General features: G+C 39.0%; 1 protein-coding gene across 2 annotated transcripts in view; it reads left to right on the forward strand.

Annotated features, from left to right (window-relative positions):
• Positions 1 to 24,727, forward strand: part of CACNA2D3 (calcium voltage-gated channel auxiliary subunit alpha2delta 3) — an 861,794-nt gene extending 837,067 nt beyond the window's left edge. For both annotated transcript variants that reach the window (XM_037040694.1, XM_037040695.1), the window contains 3 exons: positions 20,725 to 20,837; positions 21,056 to 21,138; positions 23,636 to 24,727. In XM_037040694.1, the coding sequence (XP_036896589.1) occupies positions 20,725 to 20,837; positions 21,056 to 21,138; positions 23,636 to 23,728 (289 nt within the window). In that variant the 3' untranslated portion in view covers positions 23,729 to 24,727. The remainder of the gene's footprint in view (positions 1 to 20,724; positions 20,838 to 21,055; positions 21,139 to 23,635) is intronic.
• Positions 24,728 to 27,674: the final 2,947 nt, after the last annotated feature.

Here is a 27,674-nt window from a genome sequence, read left to right on the forward strand (position 1 = left end):
TCTTTTTCCTCTTTTTCTACTACCTTCTTGTATACTGAGTATTTTGCAATTCCATTTTTTTCTGCAACTAGCTTATTGTTTATACATTTAAAATATTTTGTAAATGGTTGTACTAAAATTTATAACATGCACCTTTTTATCACAATTCACTTTCAAATAATATTGTATTGTTTCATGTGTGGTATGCATTCTTATGATAATATACTTCCAATTCTTCTCTTCCATTTAGAGCAACCAATATTTCTTTTATATGTTTTCTGGACCAGACTTTCTTTATTCAACTTTGAGATTCCAAGTACACGTTTGTTAGACTGCTTGGTACTGTGTCATTGCTTATTGCAGTTTTGTTCATTTTCATTTCAATCTTTTTTTCTATCTTCATGTTCTTCAATTTGGATGGTGGCTATTGAGTTGGCTTCAAGTTTACTGGCTATTTCTTCTATTCTGTACAATGTGCTTTTAATACCATTCAATGAATTTTAGATTTCAGGTATTTTATTCTTTCTGTTTTGTAGGATTTGCATTTGCTTCTTTTATATAGTTTTTGTATTTCTGCTTAACTACTCCTGTCTCTTTGTTCAACATATACATGGTTTTAGGCTTGATAGGTGTATACACAAACACACACACATACACTCATCTATTTGTCTACTAATTCTAACATACCTAGGTCATATGTTGGTCTGTTTTTAGTGACATTTTTATTTTGATTGTTTGATCACATTTTACTATTTCTTCCCAAGGATAGTAATTTTTGTGTATGAGATATTGTGAATGGTACATTGTAGATGTCCTGAATTTTGTTACTTCCTTCTGAAAAAATGTTAAGTTTTATTGCACCATGCATTTGAATTATCAATAAATAACCTTGCTCTTTTTGGTGGCTTGGTTTTAGGCATTAGTAGTAAGTGTATGTCATTTTTATCCCTAGATATAGGATATAGTATTTACACCTTACAACTTTTTAGCTTGATTATGTATAAAATTTCTCTGCCCTAGTTGGAAATGGTATCCAGGTGTCAACCTAGGTTAATTTAACATTCAGAATTTAAAAAATAAAGTACATTTGACATACAGTATAGTTTCAGGGTTACAACACAGAGATATTCTCTATTATGTGATCTCCACAATATGTCTAGTAACCATCTGTCACCATGCAATCTTAATATGGTAATATTGACTATTTGCCCAATGCTGTACTTCACATACCCATGCCTTATTGTTATTTTCATAACTGGAGGTTTGTACCTCTTAATCCCCTTCATCTCTTCACCCATCCACCCACTTTCCTTCCCTTTGGTAACCATTAGTTAGTTCTCTGTATCTATGAGTCTGTTTCTTTTTTAAATATTCCACATATAAATGAAATTATACAATTTTTGTCTTCCTCTGACTTAGTTCACTTAGCATGATACTCTCTAGCTTCATCCACATTGTCTCAAATGACAAGATTTTATTCTTTTTATGGCTGAGAAATATTTCATTATATATGTACCATATGTTCTTTATCCATTCATCTATGGATGGACATCTAGATTGCTTCCACATCTTGACTGTTGTAAATAATGCTTCAATGAACATAGGAATGCATACATCTTTTCAATGAGTGTTTTTGTGTTCTTTTGATAAACACCCAAGAGTGGAATTGCTCAGTTGTATGGTAGTTCTATTTTTATTTTTTGAGAAAACTCATGCAGTTTTTCATGGTGGCTGAACCAATTTGCAATCCCAACGATAGTACACGAGGGTTCTCATTTCTCCACATCTTCACTAACTGTTGTTATTTGTTGACTTTTTGATAATAGCTGTTCTGAAAGATGTGAGATGATATTTTGAATTGGATTTTTTTGTTGTTCAGTTGTACTAGTTTTTAAAAAATATATTAGCCACTTTGGGTATTAACCACTTATAGGATATATCGTTTGCAAATATATTCTTCCATTAAGGAGGTTTTCCTTTCATTTTTGTTGATGTTTTTCTTAACTACACAAAAGCTTTTTAGTCTGATGTAGTCCCATTTGTTTATTTTGTTCTTATTGCCCTTGCCTGAGGAGACATATTCAGAAAAATATTGCTGAGACCAGTGTTAGAAAGTTTACTGCCTATGTTTTTTTCTGGAAGTTTTATGGTTTCAGGCCTTACATTTAAATCTTTAATCTATTTTGAGTTTATTTTTGTATACAGCATAACAAAGACTTTTTTGCATATATCTGTCCAGTTTTCCCAACACCAGCTTTATTCCTCTTTTTCAAGATGGCAGTTGGAGACTTTTGTGGTTCCATATGAGTTTTATGCTTATTTGTTTTAGTTCTGTGAAAATGCCATTTGTATTTTGATAGAGATTGCATTGAATCTGTAGATTGATTTGGGTAATATGATTTGGGTAATATTGATTTGGGTAATATTTTAACAGTAGTAATTCTTTCAGTCCATGAGGATAGTATTTTTTCCTGGGTATTTTATTCTTTTTGATGTAAGTGTAGATGGGTTATTGATATCTCTGTCTGATAATTCATCATTAATATGTAGAAATGTCACTAATTTCTTTATATTAATTTTGGATCCTGCAACTTTACTGAATTCATTGATTACTTCTAGTAGTTTTTTGGTGGAGTCTTTAGGGTTTTGTATGTACAGTATCGTGTCATCTGCAAGTAGTGAGTTTTGCCTCTTCATTTCCAATCCGGATGTCTTCCTTCCTTCCTTCTATCCTTCCTTCCTTCCTTCCTTCTGTGGCTAGGACTATCAATGCTATCTTGAATAAAAGTGGTGAGAGTAGGCATCCTTGTCTCATTCCTGATTTTAGGAGGAAAGCTTTAATTTTTCACTGTTGGGTATGATGCTAATTGTGGTTTTTGTCATATATAGCCTTTGTTATATTGAAGTATGCTCCTTCTGTACATACTTTGTTGAGTTTTTAAAATCATAAATGGGTGTTTTATGAAATGTTTATTCTGTATCTATTGAGATAAGCAAGTAATTTTTATTCTTTGTTTTGTTAATGTGGTATTTCACATTGATTGGTTTGCAGATATTGAACTATCCTTGTGTTACTTGCATTGATCATATTGTTGATCCTTTTAATGTGTTGTTCAATCTGGTTTGCTAATATTTTGTTGAGAATTATTGCTTCTATGGTTATCAAAGATATTGTCTGTAATTTTCTTTTCTTGTAGTGTCTTTGTCTGGTACCAGAGAAAACCTGATACCCTGGTTTTGGTATCAGGGTAATGCTGGCCTCATAGAGTTTGGAAGCATTCCTTCATGTTCAATATTTGGGAATAGTTTGAGAAGGATATGTGCTAATTCTTATTAACATTTAGAATTTTTTTAATTTTAACTTTTAAAGTATAATCTTTTTTAATGTAAAAGTCTGGTTCTCTTTAGGGTTTGCAGTGGAGGGAGCTAAAGGAAAGAGAAAATAATAACAACTAATTGAAATCTATAATCTCAGCATGGAGAAATTTAGGGTTCATTGCAAGGAGGAAACAATGATGTGAAAGCCAAGTATTTTAAAGTGTTAGATTGGGAAGGGACCTTCGAAATCACTTTTGAGATGAAAAACAAAGGCAGAAATAGGGAATGGGATACTTTCCAAAGTGAATTGCCTATTAATTTCACATTGCAAGCTTGGTTCAATTTCATTGACTTTTAACCAGTCAAAAAATTTTTTTAAAGATTTTTAATTTATCTTTAGAGGCAAAGGGAAGGAGAGAAATGTCAATGTATGGTTGCCTTTTGTGTGTCCCCTGCTGGGAACTGGCCTGCAACCCAGGCATGTGCCCTGACTGGGAATCAAACCGTGACCCTTTGCTTCACAGGCCCATGCTCAATCCACTGAGCTACACCAGCCAGGGCATAACCAGTCAAAATTTTAGTACCCCTCTTCCACCTCTTTCATTTTGTTCCTACCCTCTACTCCATATTGATATTCCTGTCCGGATATGGGAAAATAGTTCTGATTTTTGTTCTGGGAGATTTTTTCTATGCTGATGTATATTACCAAACATCACAAAAAACTGTGTGAACACTAATCTAAAGCATTGTCTTCTTTTTAATGTATTTTATACCATTACAGTTGTTCTATTCCCCCTTCATTCCCCTCCACCCTGCACACCCCCTCCCCTACCATTCCCCACTTTAGTTTATGACCATGTATCTTTAGATTCTATATTTCCCCTACTATTCTTGCCCTCCCCCTATCTATTTTCTACCTACTGTCTATGCTATTTTCTGTACCTTCTCCCCCCTTCTCCTCCTCCCACTCCCCTGTTGCTAACCCTCCATGTGTTCTTCATTTCTTTGGTTCCACTCCTGATCTAGCTGTCCTCTTGTCTTTGACACAGTGCTTCTGTAGCACATTTCTCTCTCTTGAAATTTCCCAATGGCTGTAGGTGCTCACATCAGTACTTACACTCCTCAAAATGAATAACCATGCTGCTTTGTTTTTGTTTTCTTTAAATTTTTTAAAAAATTTAATTGTTGTTCAAGTACAGTTTTCTGCCTTTTACTCCCATCCAAGCCTACCCCCCAGCCCTCCTCACTTCCCTCTCATTTCTGCCTCTCCTTGTTTTTGTCCATGTGTCCTTTATACTTGTTCCTGCAAACCCTTCCCCTTTTCACCTGAAATTCCATCTCTTCTCCCCTCTGGTCACTGTCAGCCTGTTCTGTATTGCAGTGTCTTTGGTTCTATTTTGCTTGTTTGTTTGTTTTGTTGTTTAGGTTTCTGTTAAAGGTGAAATCATATGGTATTTGTCTATCACTGCCTGGCTTATTTCACTCAGCATAATGCTTTCCAGTTCTATCCATGCTGTTGCAAAGGGTAGGAGTCCTTCTTTCTTTCTGGTGCATAGAATTCCGTTGTGTAAATACCATAGTTTTTTGATCCATTCATTTACTTATGGGCACCTAAGCTGCTTCCAGCACTTGGCTATTGTAAATTGAGCTGCTATGAACATTGGGGTGCATATGTTCTTTTGGATTGGTGTTTTGTGACAATAAATTTTTAATAGAGGTGGGACTTATTAGCAGCATGGATTTCAGAAGTCAGATCCCAAAACAGAGCAAACTGCATGACTTGTTAACTCTTTCCCTGGGGCACTGATTGAAAGCTACACAGACATATTCAGAAAGCTTGGAGTCAAATATGGAAGGCATGGATCTAGCCCTTATTTCAATCAGTGAAAATGTATTGAGCTTCAACTGTTGACCAGGCAGTGTTAATTCTGATATGGAAAGGCTCAGAGAGGGTTCCTTGACCAGGACCCACCACAAGGATATACAGTCAAATTGGGCATATGGAAGTGATAGCAGTGTACTTCCTTATTCTTTCAATGAATGATATTCACTCTAATTTTTTTAGTTTTTCTGGTAGTTAGTAACTGAGACTGTAATGAAAAATGATGGTTCCTGAGTCATAGTTTTATAAATATGTGTATCTATAGTCTAAAGAATAGAAAGTTATTAGTCCATAGTTTTGGTTCTTATTAAAATGTCATTCTTAGTCATTATAAAGGACAATATACTTGATTCACTAAAAAAAGCAATCAATGGTGAATCTTAAGCAGGGGAATTTTCTAATACAATTTGTATTTTATAAAGATTTGTGGACAGTAAAAAAAAAAAAGAAAGAAAGAAATGGCACACCTAAAATGGTCTAGCATGTCTACGGTAGAGTTGTGACTCCTAATGACAATTAAAATATCATTTTCAGTAAAAAAATTAATAGAAAATGTGCAAACAAGAAAGTAAAAAATCACATGTGATCTCTGGACTAAGGCAGAGAAGTTGCATGCTTCTGCTGTGAAGCCATGTGTACTGTACCGAATCCCTGCTCCAGGTCTTACTAGTTTAATCACTTTGGGCAAGTTAATTAGTTTCCTTATCAGTAAAATGGGGGATAAGTGGTGTTTAAATGGCACTGTATTTCCTTCCAGTTTTTTTTTTCTATGCAAAACAGGCCTCATACTTAGATTAATTGTTTTTTTCTGCAACATAGTAGGCTGGATAAAATGCTTTTTTCATGTAATGCAAGATGTTCAACCTTTTGGGAAGCAATTATTGACAGTCAGGATCTGTCTTTGCCAGGTCACTTAAAATACAATTTTTAATTCCCTCGTGAATTCTTTATACTCTGACATCTGCTGAGGCCTCCTGCTGGTGTGTTATGATGCTGTTATATCTTGCTGAATGAACCTAACTATTCACATGGGGATTGTGGAAGGCAGCGTAACACTAGAAAGTGGGAGATTGTGACTGAGTCCAAGGCAATGTCAATTTTCTCCCTTCAATCCAGGGACAGATTCTCTGGTCTCAGTTTATCAGTGAATTGTTACATTACTACTGCCCAAACACTTTTCCACACGAGTTTTTATTGTTAAATGGATAAGATGGCAGGCTGTAAAGTCTGATAACTTAAAGCCAGACAATGGTTCTGATCTCTATTACCTGTGCTATATTAAATCAAGATGGGGCCAAATAACTCAAGTTCTTTAAGCCTTGGGTGTTTCTTCTACAATTTAGGAATACTATTATCTACCTCCTAGAGTTGTTGTGCATGAGCCAGTTTTAGATAGAAGACCTCATAAATGACTGCACATAGCACATGCTCAGGTAAAATGACTGTGCCAATGGGGATGATGGTGGTGGTGGTGACGACGGTGGTGATTATTTTTAGCAAAATGATTTAAAAGGGGCTTAGAATGAAATATGCCTGGTTTTATAGAGTTTTGATACTTTGATACTTTATGGGTTTTAGGATTTGGAAAACTTGTTTCACTTTTCAAAGCTTGAATGTTTTCATCTGTACAATGAAGATGATAGTTCTTTGAGTTGGTGTGAAGATGAAAGGGGAACTGCTTAGAAAAGTGCTTGGTGCTAAATAAACACTCCATAAATGTTAGCTCTTATTCTCATTATTTATAAGATAAGATACTAATAGTTCCAGTGAAACTATTTAGCAAATTCCTTACTTTTCTTAAGGGTTTAGAAGAAAATAGTTCATGTCATAATTAAGAGGATTTATTGAAAACCCTAGTACAAAAAAAAAACTTTTAAAAGCTAAAATAATTGCCAAGTTTCAAAAATATCTTTTGTTGTCAGCTCCTTTGAGATTTTCTTTTGCTGAGATGAGAAAGAAGACTGGGTTCCTCTTGCTTTTCATTCTGTGGGGCCCTCCCTCCTGCCATATTTCAAACACAAAATACCATTTGTTGCCACCTGCCTTGGGCTAATGTGCTAAAGAACTTCCTGCCCAAGTTGTTTTCAAGCTCTGGGTCCACACCATAAATCTCAACAAATCCTTAGTGGGGCTGAGGATGAGTGGAAGTCATTATCATGGCTCTTTTTAACTCTGTCTACAATATAATAAATACCACTGCAGGACACAGTGTCCCACAGACAAAGTATCGCTTGAGCTTTTTTGTGGCTCTCCCCAACAGCACAGCACAAATGGAACCGCAAATGGAATGTCATAATGTATCCATTGTATACATTTTTGAATAAATAAGTATAACAAAGAAAAATTGCTCATCCCATTTAATCTCAGCTCTCAACTGTGAAAGCATGGCACATTTCCCACACGAAAGAAGCCAAGCAGGAGAGGCCCGCACCAGTTTGGTTCCTGGCAGGCCATCCAAGGCGCACCTGGTAAGCCCTGGGCAGATGGCCTCTGGGGCTCAGCTCCCTAAAGTCTATGTATTCCTACCGCTGTTTGATCAGGTAACATGGTGGCCATCATAAGGAGTCTAGAAGTACATCTCCTGGTATCCTTTCACTACAAGTAACAGAAGGCTCATCTCAAGCAAGCTTGAGCAATAAAGAGAGGAGTTGAAAGGCAGGCTTCAGATAAGGCTTACTCTGGTTTCCCAAAGATTAGGACCAAGACCTCAGTTTTCTGTTTGCATTTGACAGCAGCATTCCCATTTGTGAGCGTAGGAAAGCTGCCGGTGGCTCATAGGCTGAAAGCTTCCTTGTTTTTATGTTTTAGGAGTAGAAATAAGAGTCTGGGTTTGTCTGAATGGAATACCTTAGGTCCGATGCCCATCTCTGAAATGGTTGCTTTCTTTAAGGGAAGGAATTGTGCCAGTTGCTTAAGCCCTGGAAACAAGTCCGTGCAGGGCTAGGTCTTCAGAAGCACCTGGGCTGCCTGGAGGAAAGGTGTATTCCTGAACAAAGAGTAGGATATTGGTACCAAAAGAAGGGAGATTGGTTATCAAAGAAAACTGGTGTTGAAGGCAGGGCCCTTTTTTTTCTGAAATCAACCAAAGAGGTTTAGATCTTGGAGAGTTGTCAGAATCAACAATCTGGGCTGCTTAAACCTGGTACTATATTCTGTACAATTTATTTGCCAGGGAGCTTCTGTTCCTTTGAATTGTAATTTTATCTGTTACTCTTTTTCCATTGTTATTCAATCAGTGTTAGTTCTGAGCTGAAATATAGATATAGATATAATTAGTCTAGTAGGAGACAAAATGATCCACATTTAAAAATTAAATAACCCTCTGTCTAGTTATCTAGACAGGGGTGGGGTATGAGGAGAAAGAGAGAGGAAAAAAGGGAGGAAGAGGAGGAGAGAAGGCATTAGCTGGCTCACTCACTATTGTATTGTTGAGTAAGTCAGTCTTTACCACCACCAATTTTAGAATAAACTATATCCAGGGACTTGTGGGAGTGAAGCAGCTTGGTGTCCAATCAACTCCTGAAATTTGAAGCATCTGCTCTCGTGACTTATGATTTGAGCTCATGATTTGTTTCCTTCTTTGTTTTTTCATGATTTCGTAATCTGTGAACCGTGCCTCCTACCTGACACCCAGAGGGGCTCCTTGTTGAACCTCATATGTACTGCTTTAGGGGATAACTGTTCCATGTGTTCCCATGTGTTCCCAAAAGGGAATTTTCTACAGGTTTTATAGCTCACAGTTTTCAAACCATTCCAAGTCCAGCCTGGAGTGCTGGTGTCTGTGCTTCCGTTCATGGCCAGTGTGTAGTACAAGGTGGGAAATGGCTATTAGCATTTCATTCCATGTGCCTTTAGAAGCGAGTGTACTTTATATGTGTGACACAGGTACGTGCTACATGCCAAGGAGAGCATGCCTCCTTATGTGAGAGTGGAACTTTCTCACAGAGAAAGTAACATTCAGTAAGTCTTTTAGAACTGAACTGGGGCTCTCAAAGCACCCAGAAAGAGATGCCTTCAATACTGAGAGTCTTTGAACCAGGAGTATCAGCATTACTTGTGAGCAGGTGAGAAAGGCAGACTCACTGGTTCCACTCTAGACCCACTGAATAGAATCTGCATTCTCAGGTCATTTGCAAGCCTATTAAGTCTGAGGAGTGCTTGTCTAGACTGGTAGGTGTCATCCTTGGAATCAATTAACTACTTAATCAATTGAGGCTTCACATTCAAGGATTCTAATATAATTTGATAGATGGGTGGTCCAAGCACACAGATTAACAAAATAAAACAAAAAAGCTCCCCATGTGATTCAATAAGCAGCTCAGGCTAAGAAATGGAGCTCCACCTGGGTCTCAGAACTGAAGGAGAACCAGCACGATGCATTAAGAACCCATGGTATGACAGCTTGTCTGGTATTTAAGGAGAAGGTGGCTTAGGACGTGGGGTACTTGAATGCATCAGGTGTGGAAGAGAGCCAGCTGGATCATACAGGGTCTTGTTTGCTTCACTCAGGTGTGGATCACTGAGTAGATGCTAAGAAGGTCATGGGAATGTATAAAGAAGGAGATAGTGATTAGCCTCACAATTGGGAAGGACTATTCCACCCCAGGAAAAGAGACTGGGCTATGTCAGGGAAACCAGTTAGAAGACATGTCAAACACGATGCAAGTCAACATGACTAGTTACATAATTTGTGGGCCCAACACAAAATGAGAATGTGGGCTGTGTGTTTAAAGAATAGGGAAAATTGTCATTAGAGGTACTAAAAGGTAGAATATTTTTCTTTCTATGGTCTCTCTTGATCTGTCATATATCTATATATCTATATCAATATACATTTGCTATTTAATATTGTGCTCCTTCACACACAGGGACATTCACTAAGACCCTCACAGGCACCCCTGGGTCCTGCCTCCATTTCACAGTGGTGTGTGCAGCCCAGGGACTGCTGGGTTCTCCTTTCTTCTAGCCACTGTACTGAGGTGCCATGCTTGGAGAGTTGGACTCCATCTCCCCTTCCACAGCCTCACCACCCCAACTAATGGTGGACAGCCACTCAACAAAGGCTTTCCATCTTAGCACCAGGAAATAGATGGTATCTGGATTGGAGGTGGATGAGAGGTTCACCCCTGCTGAGTCAGAGGCTCCGTGTGCCCTGGTGATACCAGGTACTGTTACTGGGACCCCAATGCTTGTTCTGAGTTCATCTGTCTGCCTGGGCTCACTGGTGCAAAGAAATGCACAAACATGAGTTTGCAGTATAGAAAGAAATAATAGTTTAATATTGAGTTGGCCAAGATGGAAACGAGGAGCTTCTGCTCTGAAGACAGGACTCCCAGATGGCATGTAGGTTACAGGTTGTGTGGGGCAAAATCACAAGGCACCATGGGTTAGGGGTTCAGGAGCATGCTGATTGCTGATTGGTTGGAGGTGAGAGTGATGAATCTTTTCTTCAGGTTTTGAGGACAGCTCTTAGTCTGTCAGATCCCATGGAAAAGTAGCCAGGGGGGTTGTTCCACCTTAGAGCTCAGAAGTTGAAATATAACTTAGATTAAGATGCTATCTTTAGCCTGCCAGGGGTCCAGAACTGTGACCATTAGTCAGGTACCAGCTACTGTTTTCTGCTGCCTTGGGGGTTGCTGATTATGGAGCAAAAGTCCAGGTTTCTGAGAGGTAGAGAGAGAGAGAGAGATGATTTCTAGAGCTAGGATTTAAAACTAAATTTCTTCAAAGTCATGAGGACCCTCATATTCACTGCTACCATGCCCCAACCTGTCCCATGTCTGCACCCAGACCTCTGCCAGGGCTGGAGGGCCACAGGGTTTCTGAGCTAGGAACCTCCCCCTCCCTCCCTTGCATGCTCTGTTGTCCCCTTGACTTCATGTGTAAAGCACAAATTCAAAGATAAAGTTAAAAATACTAAGCCAATCCTGTCTGCAGAGCAGTAAACTCCAAGTAACAAGTCTTTGGAGTGTAGGTTCCTGTGGGACTGCATCAGTCCCTTGCCCACACAGCTGGCCTCGAGGAACGGGGGATGGAAGGATGGCCTGGACAGGGATTGAGAAGATGGTCAAATCGGCACATGGTGATGTTTGAAGAGGAATATGTTGATAATTACTTCAAGACCTCTGGCTTGTATGACAATAGAGGATGGCACCTTTTAAGAGGTATAAGGAACCAGGAAATAATTATTGGGGGCAGGGGCCTGTTTTCAGTACCTGTGAATCCTTCATTTGTTCCAACAGTTAATCATCCCTCTTTTCTCTGGCTTAATTGCATAGCCTGGCACTTCCAGAACAAAGAAGAATAATAGAGGAGGGAGTGAGCCTCCACTTCTTCTGACTCTAATTAGTTCTGAGTGTCTTATCCTGAGTGAGATACTAAATTTAGCTCAAAATTAAGAGCCTATTTTGTTCTCTTAAGGACTCTTTTCAGAGATGGGATTTTTGCCACACGTGATGTAGGGCCCCATGGAACAGGCCACACAGCATGGGCATCTTTCCAGCTCTGCAAAGAGCATCTTCATGAACAGGTTTACTGGGAGGATGCAAACATGGTGTCATGTGGGGGCTTCCTTGTAGTCCTGAGGACACAGTGACAGCAAGCACCATAAGTTCTAAAGAGAACACCCTTTTAGGGTGCACTAATCTAGAGTTGAAAAACCTCTTGTCATTCCCCATCTCCAAGCTTATTTGGAGGAAGACAACTGGTCTACCTCCCGTTTCCTGGGTGAAGACAGGTGAGGGGCTGAACCAAAAAGATTGGGGTTTATGAACAGAGGTTCTTCCCTCCAGGGGTGCTTTTCCCCACTGGGAGCCAGATGGATGGGCAGTAGAGGAATGCTCCGCAAGACTCTCTTCTCTGTTTGGGAGACACTTGAAAGAAGGGAAGCACAGAACTAGTGGAATATCTGCTAGGCAGTTGTGTGTTCTTGAGCCTCTCTGAACAAGAGAAAAGGACCTGAAGGGAGATGGCAAAGTTTGGAGAACAGGCCACACTGAAGTGGCCTATGGCAGGGCCAGCAAAGGTGCATGTTTTTCAGGATCAGGTGGACAAAATGGAAGATAGCTGTCACCTTGCCTAAACCCACCAAGGGGCTGCTCCCCAGGTGAGGTCCACACCCAGGGCAGGCAGGGGCTGAGGAGTGACTGCTCATGGCAGAAGCTGCAGGATGATCAAGTGGGGTTGTGTGGAAGAGCACTCGGTCTTTCATACCTTTCCCCACCTTCAAAGAGAAGATCCACAGTGACATACCCCTACTGCCCCGGGCAGTACCACATAGAACAGGATCAGACAGGAATTCAAATAAACCTCCTGTGATTCACACATTGTCTCTTATTTTACCTTAGGGTAAAATCTGGAAAATTTATTAATGGTGCAGATGTATAAAAGGTGAAAGACTTCAAAATGTTTTAAGATTCTGTCCTGGTCTGACCATTTTTCAAGCCACAGATTTGTACCCAATCAATGAAAAGCAAGCCAACTAAGTTCTCCAACTGTGTATCCAGGGGTCCCCTGGGAATCTTATCCGTTGGTCTCTCCCATTGCACATGTTTGTTCAGGCGGAGTGCTAGGGAAGCAGCATGATTGCTTTCCTCATTTGGTCAGCAAAGCGCCTCTATAGATAGCGTGCGGCAAATGTTCTCTCTTGTCAGGGGAGGCTGTCTTGAAATCCCATCATTTTTCCCTCTAGTCTTTCTCAGCCTGTAGTGAATGTAGAAGGGAGGGCTGGGTTATTTCAGTCCCGGCAATGGACACATCAAAATTGCTTCCCTCTTCCCTCCTCTCTTTCCCTTGAGGACCTAATTTATTTTACGAATTTTGACCTATCCCTGCTTAAAAACGACCTCTGTGGTGATCTGTGGAGGCATTTCCCTCTTGCCGTTTTTGGCCCCCAGGCAAACCCACCAGGCCAAGGTTCCTCCGCACAGTGACGTCAGTCTGGCTGCTGGGCCCAGCTGGATGGAGGTGTGTTTTATGAAGTTCAACCCTGCACCCTGGGCCATAAATACACGTTGTGCACATAAATGTACAGCTAACATTGCCCAGACCCCTCCGAAGCACCATGTTAATAAGCAGACAGTAAGTCTTTAAAATATGGAAAAGCAGTTAATCTTTCCGCTGGCAAATCCTTTGTAGGGGGTTGTTTTCCTTTGCTCCAATATCACTGCAGGCAGGGCTTTTCATCTCCTAGGATTTAGGGAAAAAAGAGAAGTTTGCTGTGGGGCTTCGTGGACAACACTAGGGAGCCCTCCATTGAGAGGGTATGTGTGTTAAAAACAATAACGTCTTGCACTTGTCACTAAGCATCTGTATGGAGTAATCATTCTGCCCTCCAGGAGCGTGAGCACTGGTAACTCCCATGCGAGACAGCAGATCTGCAAGTCTGCTGCCTGTGATTGTGGACCCACAACAGGCCCAGGTGCCAGAGGCCCGAGCTCTGCCCTGTTACGCTAGGTAGTCACTTAGCCTCGTTCCCCTGTCTCTAAAATGGGCACAATTATGTCTTATTCATATAGCTTCTGTTAAGATCTCACTTGTCCTCTCTGAGTCCCAGCATTCCTATTTGCAACATCAGAAAATTAATTTTCTTTGCCTCTATCATAATGTTCCATTTCTAAATGTTTTAAGGATACATGAACACATTCTCCTTGCAAAGAACTTCAGCATCAGGAATTAAGTTCAAGCCTCCCTTGACAATTATTCCACCAGTCTCCTGTCCCCTCCACTGTCCTCCTCTCCTGTCCCAACCCCTACCTCCCCTCCTCCCTTGCTCTTCCACTGATGGTGACGTAGAAGGATCAGGCCTGAGCGTTGGGGTGGAGGCTCAGCAGAGAGAAGGTGCCTGGAGCCAGTACAGGCTGGCTCCAGGGGAAGATGCTAAGGCAAGGTGGTAGCTTGCCTCTGGCCCTCAGAGCAGCTGTGACTTTCATTTGTGTGCCTCAGGCAGAGACTGGGAGTTGCTAGTGGGTAGATTTAAGAATGACATAGGTGAGAGCTATCAGTCTGCAGATGACATAGTCTGTGCCTTACAGATATTTAATATCAGTTGGTCCCTTGATTCCTTCTTATCTTTCAGAAGATACTTCATATGTTCTTTCTGTATTTGTGTTTGACTCACTTGAGTTCTATTTTTTAGTCCATTTAATCTTTCTATGTTAAACATAAGTCATGGAATGCTAACTGATTTGTTTTTTATTCCCAAAACATCTGATAAGTTTATCCATCCTATTTATTTTTCTGATTCTCTATAACAGAATTAAATATTCTTAAATATTCCTACTTCATTTATAATTTTGCAACATAATTTTTCCACTTACTGTGTTTTGGGTATCCTTCCATGACAGCAAACAGAGATCTCCTTTACCTTTTCGTCTGGTGCTGAGTAGACCGTAGACTCACAGACTGTTGCTTATTCAAACTCCCTCTATTAATGGGCTGTCAGGCGGGTTATAGTTTTTGTACTCTCAGTGAACAATGCTACCAAGAGCATCTTTCTACATGACTTTTGGGGGTCCTGAAAAGGAATTTCTCTTACTGAGAAATTGAACTACTAAAAAAATAGGATCTAAAAAATGATTTCCATTGTAATAATAAATGGCTGTAAAAATTCATTTTTCCAACATCAGTGTATAATCATATTCACTCCTTCAGATTCTCCACAGCGTGATAGTAGGACAGGTTTAAAGTTTTGTCCATCTGCTGGTGAAAGTACATTTTATAACTTTAATTTATATTTCTCTAGTTTTTAGTGATTATATATGTATATGTGTATATCAGTAGTGTGTGTGGGTTTCTACAACCACTGCAGTTCCCTCCAATTATTAGCTTATCTTTTTATGTTCAGTAAAGTTTGGTAATCCCCTTCATAAGGAAATGTCATTAACTAGATTTGATCTTGGGCATTTCATAGTGATTGTTGATGCCATCAGGGGTTCTTTATTTCATAAGTATTTTTCCATTGGTTATTGCCAGTGTCAGGGAAAGGCCATGGTTTTACAATCTGATTGTGTTACTGGTCAGCTTGGTGAGCTCTGTTAATTCTAGCAGTTGGTCAGTGGGTTCACATGGGTTTTCTGTGAACACAGTAATATCTGATCTTTGGGTGATTTTGTGCATTCACTTGCGTGTAGGTTCTCAATGAGCATTTCAATTATTTTCATGGCTATTGGTCTGCTTGTGTTTTCTATAGCTTGGTGAAATATTCATAATTTATACTTTATTTCCAAAGGTGTGCTCACTCTAAGTTTTCTTTGATAGGCTTATATTTTCTTTAAACAAGTTTATATTGTTTCTTATAAACAATTTGAAAATTGTTTATAATAATATACATAATAATGCCTTAAAATGTTGTAAATGTCTCTGTATTTCTCCACTTTTAATATAATTTCTTTCTTTTTTAAGTATTTTTATTGATTAGGCTATTACAGTTGTCCCAGTTTTTTCCCTTTATCCTTCCTTCACCCCGCCACCCAACCCTCCAGCATTCTCCCCCACCTCAGTTCATGTCCATGAGTTGTACATATAAGTTCTTTGAGTCCTCTGGTTCCTATACCCTTTTTTATCTTTCCCCATCTATTTTATGCCTGCTAATTATGCTTCTTTTTCCCTGTACCTTTCCCCACTTATTCTTCCCTTCCTCCTCCCCACTAAACTCCCTCCATGTGATGTCCATTTCTCCGATTCTATTCCTGTTCTAATTGTTTGCTTAGTTTCTGTTTTCGTCATTTTTCTTTCCTTTTAGGTTCATTTGTTGATAGTTGTGAGTTTGTTGTCATTTTACTGTTCATATTTTTATCTTCTTTTTCTTAGGTAAGTCCCTTTAACATTTCATGTAATAATGGCTTGGTGATGATGAACTCCTTTAACTTGACCTCATCTGGGAAGCACTTTATCTGCCCTTTCATACTAAATGATAGTTTTGCTGGATAGAGCAATCTTGGTTGTACATCCTTGCCTTTCATGACATCTAATACTTCTTTCCAGCCCCTTCTTGACTGTAAGGTTTTTTGTGTGTGTTTTTGAGAAATCAGCTTATAGCCTAATGAGCACTCCTTTGTAGGTAACTTTCTCTTTTCCTCTTGCTTCTTTTAGAATTTTCTCTTTGTCTTTAATCTTGGGTAACTTAATGATGGTGTGCTTTGGTGTGTTCCTCTTTGGGTCCAACTTCTTTGGGACTGTCTGGGCTTCCTAGACTTCCTGAAAGTCTATTTTCTTTGCCAGATTGGGGAAGTTTTTCTTCATTATTTGTTCAAATAAGTTTTCAATTTCTTGCTGCTGTTCTTCTCTGTCTGGCACCACTATAATTAAGATATTGGAACGTCTCATGTTGTCCCAGAGGTTTGTAAGACTCTCTTCACTTTTTTGAATTCTTGTTTCTTCATTCTGTTGTGGTTGGATGTTTATTTTTTCCTTTTGTTCTAAATCATTGCTTTGAGTCCTGGTTTCCTTCCTTTCACTGTTGGTTCCTTGAATATTTTGTTTTATTTCATTTTGGGTATCTTTCACTTGTCTTTTTCACTTTTTGACCAAGCTCAATCAGGTCTGTGAGCATTTTGATTGCCAGGACTTTAAATTATCCATTAGAGAGGTTGACTACCTCCTCATCACTTAGTTCCCTTTCTGAGGTATTGCTGTGTTCTTTCATTTGGGCCATATTTCTTTGTCTTAGCACACCTGATAAGTTGTAAGGGGGTGGGGCCTTAGATATACACTTGGGCAGGGTAACCCTCTTTGCCTCATTGTGGCTCTGCTGTCTGGTTGTTCTGGTTGGTTTTTTTCTTTAATTCCTTGGTTGTCAGAGTTCCATGAAGTTTGATTTTCTGGTGCTTCTGGTTGTTTATTGACTTTAGATTGGTTGTTGTCCTCCTTTTGGTTATGCAAGGAAATAAAGGGTTTCTACCTATGTCTCCATCTTGGCTGGAACTCCTATCTTTCCGATATGACTTCTTTCTTGATCAGAAATGCCAAAAGTTGATCTATGTTAATGTTCTTTTAAACCAGAGTTTGGCTCTTTCAGTTACCTTCACATTTTTATTTACATTGATTCGTCTCCTTTTATCTTTATAACTCCATTCTGTCGTTGATTCTGTAAATCTTTCCTGAGAATCTGCTGTGTCCCAGGCAGAATCCTAGGTACTGAGTGGGGGTAACAAAACAAATGCAGCCCTCCATCCCCAGAAACCACAGTCACACTGGCTAACATTCTGTTAGTCTGTTGTGAGGGGGCAGACAGTGAGTAAGTAAGGAGCAAGCAAAGGTAAAAGAGATTGCAAAGAGAAATGATGCCCCTGAAAGAATTGATTCAGTGGCAAGGTAAGGGCTCCTGCCTTATGAGAGTGGGTTTGTGAAAGAAGGAGGGGAATGAGAAAGGAGAGAGATGGTAGATTATTCTTTTTATAGGAATTTTATTATAAAGAAGGACAGAGATATAGCAGTAGCTAGAGGTAAATCTATGGGAAAGTTTTGTTTTTCCTGAGACAGGAGATAGGACAGCACATTTATAAACTGAAGGGCATGGCTGGTGGACAGAGGGGACTATTTGTGCAATGATCACCTCTCCTTTCATCAGTCACATCCTTGCAGAAGCCTCAGAGCTGCCTTTGGAGACAGACATTGATACTCGGCCCATGGTACCAAAAGAAAGGCCAAGTAGAGTGGCACAGGGGCTGCTTATGTTTTTATGTTTCCTACTTTCCCATTAAAAAATTTAGTTAATTCATTTGCAAACTTCTTTTCCCAGTAAAAGTAGTTAAGGTCATACTGCACAGATTTGAGTCATGGTTGTTCTCAAATTCTCATTGGTTAATAGAATATTTTTTTTAACATTTAATTTCCACTGCTTTTATCTTGTTGCTATTAATTTCTAATTTTACCCTACCATAGAGAAGAAAATGTAAGTAATCATTCTGCTCTTTGGAATGTGTTATGCTTCCTTGTGTTTGAAAATAACTTGAGGGGCCAAATATATGGTGACGGAAGGTAATTTGACTTTGGGTGATGGGCACACAGTGTACTATTCAGAACACATATCACAGAAATGTATACTTGAAACCTATATGATCTTATTAACCAGTGTCACCTTGATAAATTGAAATTTTTTTTAAAAAGAAAACTTGCATTTTAAAGTGCTTAGATCTTAAGAGGTTTTGCTCCATAGGTTTTAATAGATAATGTACTCAAAAATTGCTTCAGTATTTCTATCAGTTTGTATACTATGATCATAAAAGTTTGTGTCCATTATTCTATTATACTATTTTTAATATGGAAAATTATTCAGATTATATGAACCATTTTCTTTGTTACACTTTAATGATTTTTCCTTTGAATATTTGCATAGTAATATTAACCTGTTCCTATTCCTCTCCTCTGTTGCTAGCATTTTTCTGGTAAATTTTTTCCTGTCATTTGACATCTCTCATCTGTTATCATTTCTACGTCATTCTATTTCAGGAGTTTCTGTTGCAAGCATCATAATGCTGGTATTTTGTAAATGCCACTTAAGGGTTTCTGTCTTTTCTATGTGAATCTATCACCTCACATTTATTGTGATTGGTAATCATTTTAGACTTACAATGTCAGGTTTTCTGTGTGTGTACATTACTTACCATGCTATTTTTAGCTATTATCCTTAAATTGTAAAACATAATTTTCTATCATTATCTACAGTTACCTAGAATCAATTTTCCTCTGGACCTGACATGCATTTTACTTCCTTTGTATTGCTCTGTTTTCTTCATCTTAAATATTCCCATTGAGAAGTTGGCATCACTCTCATCACTCCTTAAGTAGTTTGTTTCTAGAGAAGATTTTAGGATTGGTCTATATCTTTAATGATTCGAAGTTTCATTCATGCTTGAATAGGCCCTTATTATGAAAAAAATAGAATTTTTCATCAATTGGAAAACATTCTCTCCCTTTGGAACTTCTATTTCATACTTTTTATCTTTTTCTCCTTTATTGTACATCTGCTAGATTCATTTGGCTTAATTTTCAAGCCAACCATTTGTTCTTTAAAAAGTTGTGTGATCTTGGTTTTGCGTTATTCTGAGGCTCGGTTAACTTTCCTCAACATGGAAGTCATTGTTTCTTTGATGAGAGCCATCTCCGGTAGATTATTTTATTTCTGATAGGTGTAATCCATTATAGAGGGGCACTGCTAAAGCAATGTCCCAGCATAGGTGAAAAGACACCTAGTGCTAAAAGGTGGAGGTAAAGAAGAGATTTTAAAAGTTTTATTGAGAAAGAACAGCTGAATTTCTTTTTCAAGCCAACTGTATTTGTGGAGAAGGGTGGGAAGAGCAGAGGGCAATATCCCAGAGTGTGGACAACGGTTTAGGTTTTGGGGGAACATTGTTAAGCAATGTCATGCCGTTTCCTGCTATGGATGAAAAACAATAAACATAATCGTATCATATTCTGGGCATTTACAGAAAGGAAGCCAGTTGGGTTGTAATCTCAGAAGTGTTCTTGGATAATTCACTGTACCAGGTGGTAACAAGTAAAAATAAAAAGGGGTCCTTCTTCCTTCTTTCTAATTTCCCACTAAGCAGAAGGATTCTTCTGCATTGGATGATTTTGGTAAATCATGATGATACAATGTAGAGAATAGAACAAATTTGTTGAGAGAAAGGTAAATAAAGTGTATGGAGAAATGGAACATTTTGTTAGGTTATAGTTTATTTCATCCACCTAAATTGAATTTAATGAAATATCACGGTAAGTTACATGACAGGGGTTGTAGATCTGGGGCTAACTATTTAGCTAATCTGCTGGGTCTGAAAGAATGCGATTTTGGTCTCTAATTTGTTCTTCTGAAGAGTCAGTAGTATTTCTTGTTAAAGGAATACTTTTATGGTGGTGCTATTTTGCCATTTCACCGGGTTGGGTAATGAAAAAAGGAGGTGTCAGTATGCCGTGCTGATGGACCCAGAACGTCAGAGCTGCTATGCAGCTTCAGTACCAACACTATTTGGACTCTGAGGTGGTTGGGATTTGTTAAAGGGTTAGCATTAGTTTAATCCAAACACTGTGCCTGTATTATGGGCAGACATCGTGCAAAGCAGTACAGAGAAGGGTTTAGGAAGTTCAGTTTATCTTCGGCATCAATATGACATAGCTTTAGTCTATCTGTGAGAAAAGGAGAAGAGAGCAATCCACTTAGAAGAACATCAAATGCAACTTTTGATAATGTTTAGGAAGAAAATGAGGCTTAGAAAAGCCTAACCTCTTAGGCCTTAAAAACTGAAATGAATTAGCCAAATTTGACTCTACTGTTTTATACATACAAACTTATAGTCTTTCCAAGGTGAGTTTTTTGAGCTGTTTTGTCTAGAGCTATAGGTTATAAGCTGTTGTCTTCTTAGTGCAACTTGGTATTTGAAAGTGAAGAGCCTCTTGGAAAAGGCAACATTGGCAGTAAAGCAGTCTCTGAAACTTGTTTTCCAAAATATAGTAGTTACCACCCAGAGGAAAAGTTTTCTTCCTGGCTCTTCACCTGAGGAATGATAAATGACCGCTCACTGTGTCTGTGCCTCTTGTTCCAACAGGTCCTTTGTCATCCAGCAAATCCCAAGCAGCAATCTGTTCATGGTGGTGGTGGACAGCAGCTGTGTATGCGAGTCCGTGGCCCCCATCACCATGGCGCCCATCGAGATCAGGTATATCCTTTTGGGCACATGCCCAGTGTTGGCTGCTGAAGCCTGCAAGGTGATCAACAGTCAGGATTCCTTGGGGGGAAAATATTAGGGAGGGGAATATGATATCCTTTCCACTGGTGGAGAGGAAAATAAATTGCCAAGGGAGTTTGGTGCCAACTTCAGTGCTGATGCAGAGTAAGGGAAAGCAACATTTTGGAAATATGCCTTAACTACAGTCAACATAATGAATCTCTGAAGTGTGAGCGTTTAAAGGCCCAGAAGATCAGGAGGCGCCCGGAATCTTGTCATGGCTTCCATCCTGAGGTCAGTCTGAAATCCCTTCCTGTTCTCTCTTCCCATCAGATTTGCCATGAGAATCTCATTAGAGCTGAAAGGTTTACTCATGAGAAAATGATCCTTTTCAGCCATAGCAAAGAAGAATATACAGCCCTGGCTAGTGTAGCTCAGTGGATTGAGTGTAGGCTGCAAACCAAAGGGTCGCAGGTTCGATTCCCAGTCAGGGCACATGCCTGGGTTGCAGGCTAGGTCCTCAGTGGGGGCCATGTGAGAGGCAGCCACACATTGATGTTTCTCTCCCTCTCTTTCTCCCTCCCTTCCCCTCTCTAAAAATAAATAAATAATATCTTTAAAAAAAGAATATACAGGAAGGCTAATGGTTGCTGCTCTCAGCTCCTCTGTTCCTTCTTTGGAAGGGCTTATAGTAGTCTATTCTTATTTTACCCAAAACATATTTAAAAAGCCTCTCTACTATCTTTTCTGTTATGGGTGTGGTATCATTTTATCACTTTCTGCTCTTACACGCAAAGTGGTTCAGATCATTTTGTTTTACTTATTTCAAATTGTAGCTAAAATTATTTCCCCTGCTTATGTTCAAACAGCCTTTTATTTACAACAACTTCAAATAAAGCAAAAGTGGCAATATTTATACCAGATAAGGGGTCACAATGTATGAAGGTGGGATGTTAAGCCTCTTAACCACTGACCAGTGAATTCATAACTATGAAGACCCTCCACTTACACAGAAAACCATGATCAGAGGAAAATTAACCTTAACTATAGTGCTGAGAAAAGTGAGTTTACCATAGATCTAGGTAAATTTTAAGAGAATATTTCCTACATATTGAGAGCAAAAATTTTTAAAGTATAACAAAAAACAGTATTAAAAAATTAAGTTCACATTTACCCTGAAAAAATAGAAAACTTGCCTAGAATACTTACTATAGGGAAACTGGGAAGGTATCTATTTTTTTTAATTCAACCAGAATGAACTGAGTGTTAATCTAAACTTTATATACAAAATGATGTTAATGTTATTTAAACTAAGTCCTAGAAAAGATTTTAAAGACAGTAGAGCACCAATAAGAATTAGAATTTATTGAGAATGTTTGCTTCTATATTCAAGTGGGAGTTCAAGTTGAACAGGAACAAATTATACATATATATGCCAAAAACACCTCTGATAAAATTTAATGATCATTCCTAATCAAAGATCTATGTAAAATGCAAACACAACCAATAGTCCCACAAACACTAAAATCACTTCACTCAAAACCAGAACTGTGCATTTAGACAAGTAAAGTCACAAGAGTAAAATCTTTTAGAGTTAATAGGATAATTTGTTTTGGTAACTTGATATAAGACAAACATTTAAAAAATCAGTATTTTTTTCTGTAAGTTTCTGGACATAGTAAGATGAGGCCAGTGGAACAGAATAGAAACTCTTATATATGACAAAGGTTCAATTCAAAGGGGAGAATATAGATCAGATTTAAATAGTAAAGTAACAGTCTCACAAGAAATCCTAGGGATTGGAGAGTATTTCCTATCTGAGACAAGAAAGCTATGGGAGAAAAACAGATATTTTTAACTATGTAAAAATTATAATTTTTCTATGAAAAAGATAAAAGTCAATAGCCAATTTAGAAAACTTGAAGACATATTTATAAATCAAATTATAAAGAGTGCTTTTAAATTGATAAGTCAAACAACTACATATAAAAATAAACCAGGAATATGAAACATACAAGTCACTTGGTGATCAGAATGAATATGCAGGTAAAGACAAAATATCTGGCTGCAACCATTACTGGCAAAAATCCCCTGTAGGTCTGCACTCCAAAGACTGGGCATCTTTCCCATAGGCAGGGGCAGGGGCAGGGGCAGGAGCAAATATCGCTGTCTGGCAAGGACCTACATTTACCATTCTGTGTAGCAGTAAAGAACAGATGAAAATGTGAATGCCCATTACAAGAATATGACTGAATGAAATAGAGCTAGAATAATGGAGTTGGAGAGATTTGTACCAGTTAGTGGATAAAGGGCATGCTACATAAAGTAATAAATAATATTATTTCATTTTGTAAAACAGAGTCCTCCTTCCCTCAAATGAAAAGAAGAAACAAAACCTTTCATACCCAAAAATGATCAGGCTCCTTAGATGTGATTTTTTAACTTACCTTCTGACAGGGAAAAAAATTAGAAAGCCAATATTTTGCATTAACAATTTTTCCCAGCAGGCATCTCTACCAATAAATAGACCTTTACCTCTTGAATGTTCTATATAACAGTATGCAAAGAAAATTTTTTGGATATATTACACATTTACAACTGAAATCAGAGGCTTTCTTCGCTAACCTGATGACATTTAGACAAGTTCATTTCCCTGAATTATCTAGATCCCAAAAGACTTTGGTGATATAATCAAAGAGTGGGGAAAGTTCTGGGGCCTCAATATAGCTTGGAAGGTTTAAGGCATCTTGGAATCCATCTCTGCTCTAACCAACCCTGCCTTTCCCTGCAGGAGAACGCAAGGGAATGTGGGGCTGCACCGAGTCTCCAGGCCAAGATGGTTCTTATCTTGTTCCCTCTGCTTTTGCTGCTCTTCTTAAGGTGACACTGACTGAGCTGTTCTCTTGGCATGCTAAATTATGGATAAACTGTGAACCAAAATATGGTGCGACTTAGGAGACATGAAATATAGTCCAACCATCAGCATCTCATGATTTTAAACAGTGCGTGATATAAACTCTTAAAGATACGTTGACGAAAATGTTATCTTTTTACTTTGCCAGTCATGTAAATGTGAGTTTGCTACATGATAACCACCCTTCATCAGAAATGGGACTGCAAGTGGGCAGTGTCCCTTCTGCTTGAAACCCATTGAAATCGATTTAAAACTGTGTACTTTTTAAATAAAGTATATTAAAGTCATCATCTCCTTGTTTGGATTTTATCATCAACTTATTGCTGAGGATACAGACTGCAAAGTGCATGAACAAGTTACCTCTTCCAGATACTAGGAAAGGATGGTGATTGTCAGAGGCTTGGCTGTAAAGATTCTAGACAAATATTTAACAATTGTTTTGATGCTGCCGTCTCAGTTATAAAATATCTACAGAAGGAAATAAAAATATCATCTGCATGGGTAAATTTATTACATAGAATCCTGAATGTTATTGAACTAAACTTCAATAGAAATCATAATATGGATGAGAACACACACTCCCATAATATTCAACTTTTGAACTATTTGGCAATGGAAATAAAGAAGTCATAAATCCAAGGAATTCATTGTGAGAAGACTTGAAGAAGGAAAGGAACATTGACTACAAATGACTCTCGAGCTTATTGCTTGAGCATTTGGCTTCTGACTTTTCCCATAAACGAGAGATGAAATTAGATCTCAAATATTACAAGATGTGAAACTACCCAGAGCTGTAAGCATTCCTAAAACACTGGATCCTGGACCAAAGGAAACAAATTGCATGATATCATGGTGACCAAATAAAGTGAAATAATTTCCATGCCTAGGTAGACTTGAAAATGCCTTGCTCCACAGGACGGTCACCTAAAAGCCATATGGAAAATAGCACTCAGACCCTGTTCTAAAAAAAGCATTATGTTTTTGATATTTTAGAGAAATTAATGTTACTATATTAAAATGATGCCAACATTGATAGGAATACCACTACTACATTGTTACACTTCTTTAAATTACTATTCCCCCAGTGTTGTTAACAATATAACAGTACTATAATTTGCCGAACTATCACAGTGGGCCCTAATTGTGACCATTGTGGTCATTGATATTGTTTACTTCTATGCACTAAGTAACTAAATGAATTCATTTCTTGCTCACACAAATATCAAAATGCATGATATTCACCCTAACCAATTATAGTGTAATGCTTTTACAAAAATAACATCACCCACCCTATCATTCTCTTAAAAGTCTAAAGAACTGACAATAATGTCAAGGATGTTTTGTTATGATGCCCACAATTTCATGTTAATGATATAAAGTATGTACAACATGAATATTTATAATTTCCCTCCCTATCACGTTCTGAAGAGTGGGGTGGCATCAGTCTTTGCATATTGTTTGTGAGTGAAAACAGAATAGGTGAGTCACACTGCTGATCCACTATCAGACACCACCTTTGTGTGAATGACCCAGCTGCCAATCCCTCAGAGTCTCTGTTCCCTCAGTGACTTCAACCAACTGGCCACTCCATTGATCCACTTAGGTAGCTAACACTTTCTTCACTGTCTTGTGTCAAAAGCAGAAACATTAATCCCTTTTACCATACACTTTTCTTCTGGCTGACTCAGCTCCTCAGCCCAAACTCTGCTGTCACCCTTGTCTGCGTTCTCCCCTCAGCACACCATTCAGCGAGTCTCACGAGCTCTGTCCCCACTCCTGGCCATCCCTCGCTGCTGTCATCCTCTTCAGGCCATCACCAGCCGCTCCTTGCACTGCATCCTCATTGTCCTTCACTCCCAGCCACTCCCTACTCCAGGGTCCCTACTCTAGGTTCCCTGCTCCACACAGTAGCCAGAAGCAATGTCCCTAAAACAAATGCTCCTCATGCCTTTGCTCACCACAGTTAGAAAATACACAGACCCTTCCTCATCATCTACAGAAGTGTTTCTCAAACTCTCCTGGGCATTTGAGCCACCTGGGCAGCTTTCAAAAATATTGGAAAGCTTTCATATTCTTACAAAATGCCCCACACTGCTTAGTATAAAGCCAAATTTAGGAACCACTGGCCTGTGGGCTGTGCAGGGTCTCGGCTCTGAGTTCTGCCCCCATTCCTGGCTCTGTCATGTGCCATCACTCCGTCCTACATTGACTGCACTCTGCTGGACAACCTCTGGTTTTGGAAACCCAGGGCTTTGCTCTTCCTGCGCCCTCTACCTGGAAGGTTCCAGATCCGGATCTTTATGTAGTCATTTCTTCTTATCTTTCAGGCTGAGCTCCAATGCCCCATCTCAGAGGCACCCTGGTAAAGCGCCCCTTCTCCCACAGCTGCACTGCCCTGTTTTCACCTTTCTTTACATCTGTATCTATAATCATTTTATGTTCATTTTCCCCTGTTGTATCGTAGCTCCATGAGGGTGAGCACTTCTCTGACATTGCGGCTTTGTCTCTGGCTCCTAGAGCACTGTCTGGCATATAATAACAATCAAACCACCACCAGCAGTCATAAACCTAGCAGTGGATGTTTACTGAGAGCTGACTCTCCGCCTGGTGCTATTTAAAATGCTTAATTGTTTGATGAACCCATGTGATCCTTACAACAAACATAGCGAGTGGTTGTGATTACAGGTGAAGCAACAAGGGAACAAACAAGTAGAGAAAGTCACTTTCCCAAGGTCACACCGCAGGAAACTGGCTGGAATTTGAACTCAGGCAATTTGGCTCCAAATTGGGTACTTAGCCAATCAAATATGAATGAATGAATGAATGAACAAATGAGCAATACTTTGTACTGACACATCTCAGGATGTCCCACCCACTGACATTATTGTCACTTCCCCAAACTGCTGGGCCTCCACTCCCTGCTCTCCAATACATGCCTGTCCACTCAACTTCCTGCTACTCTTCCTGTTCCCCAACCCCCGGGCCAATCTCCACTGCCCATTCACTCTGCCCCATTTTCATTTCTCCCTCAATCTAGTTTAGAATCTGCAATTCACAACTTCAGTATTATGGTCATCTGGGCTGCCGAGCCCACCTGGGTAGAACAATGGGAGACCCATAAAAATCTCAGTCATTGGTCTCATCTGGGCCACCAGCCCAATCCAGAAACATGTTCTTCTGTGAGTCACCTTCTATCCCACTACCCCCAACAAGTATTTCAAACTTTCTTCCTAGTCTATCCTCTCTCTTCTCCCCCTCAATTCTCATCATAAGCTCCCTCTCTCTCTTCCAGCTCCTCAAATGTGCTGGGTGGGCAGCAGCCCCAGGGCCTTGGCTCTCACCATTCTCTCTGCCCAGGTACTCTTTCCCCAGGTATCTGTGTGCCTTACTCCCTCATATCTTCCAATGCAAAAGACAGCCCCACACCAAAGAATTATTTGGCCAAAATATACCAATGAACTTCATAAACCACTTTGTACACATTTGAGCAGTCACAGCACCTTCTCCATATACTGCTCAAATCTTTTGTTTGCATTTCAATTGCATTTTTACCTTTCTTGAAATAATAAAGCATAATACACAGAAAATGTTAGATATATTCTTCCATCTTCAATATTAAAATGGCTGTACAAAAAATTCACCAATTTTGATAAGTTTTGTTAAATGCATGCTGATATGACAGCTGTCATAATACAGTGTAACAAAATTCTTTCAAATGCTGTTAAAAAAGCACTACTAGATCCATCCACCATATGGAAAAACTAAACAAAATTTTGGCCAACCCAATACTTTAAATGTTTAGTTTCTCTCCTAAGACCAATTTCATGCAGTTTCATGAAGTCTGTTGGGGTGTTTCCGCTGGCACGACCGTCACATACAACCATCTTGTAGTAGCCACACTCCCTGCTGAAGGCTT

Source organism: Sturnira hondurensis, unplaced genomic scaffold (genome assembly GCF_014824575.4).
Source record: "Sturnira hondurensis isolate 20B ecotype Veracruz unplaced genomic scaffold, ASM1482457v3 Scaffold0002840, whole genome shotgun sequence".
Taxonomy (NCBI): Eukaryota; Metazoa; Chordata; class Mammalia; order Chiroptera; family Phyllostomidae; genus Sturnira; species Sturnira hondurensis.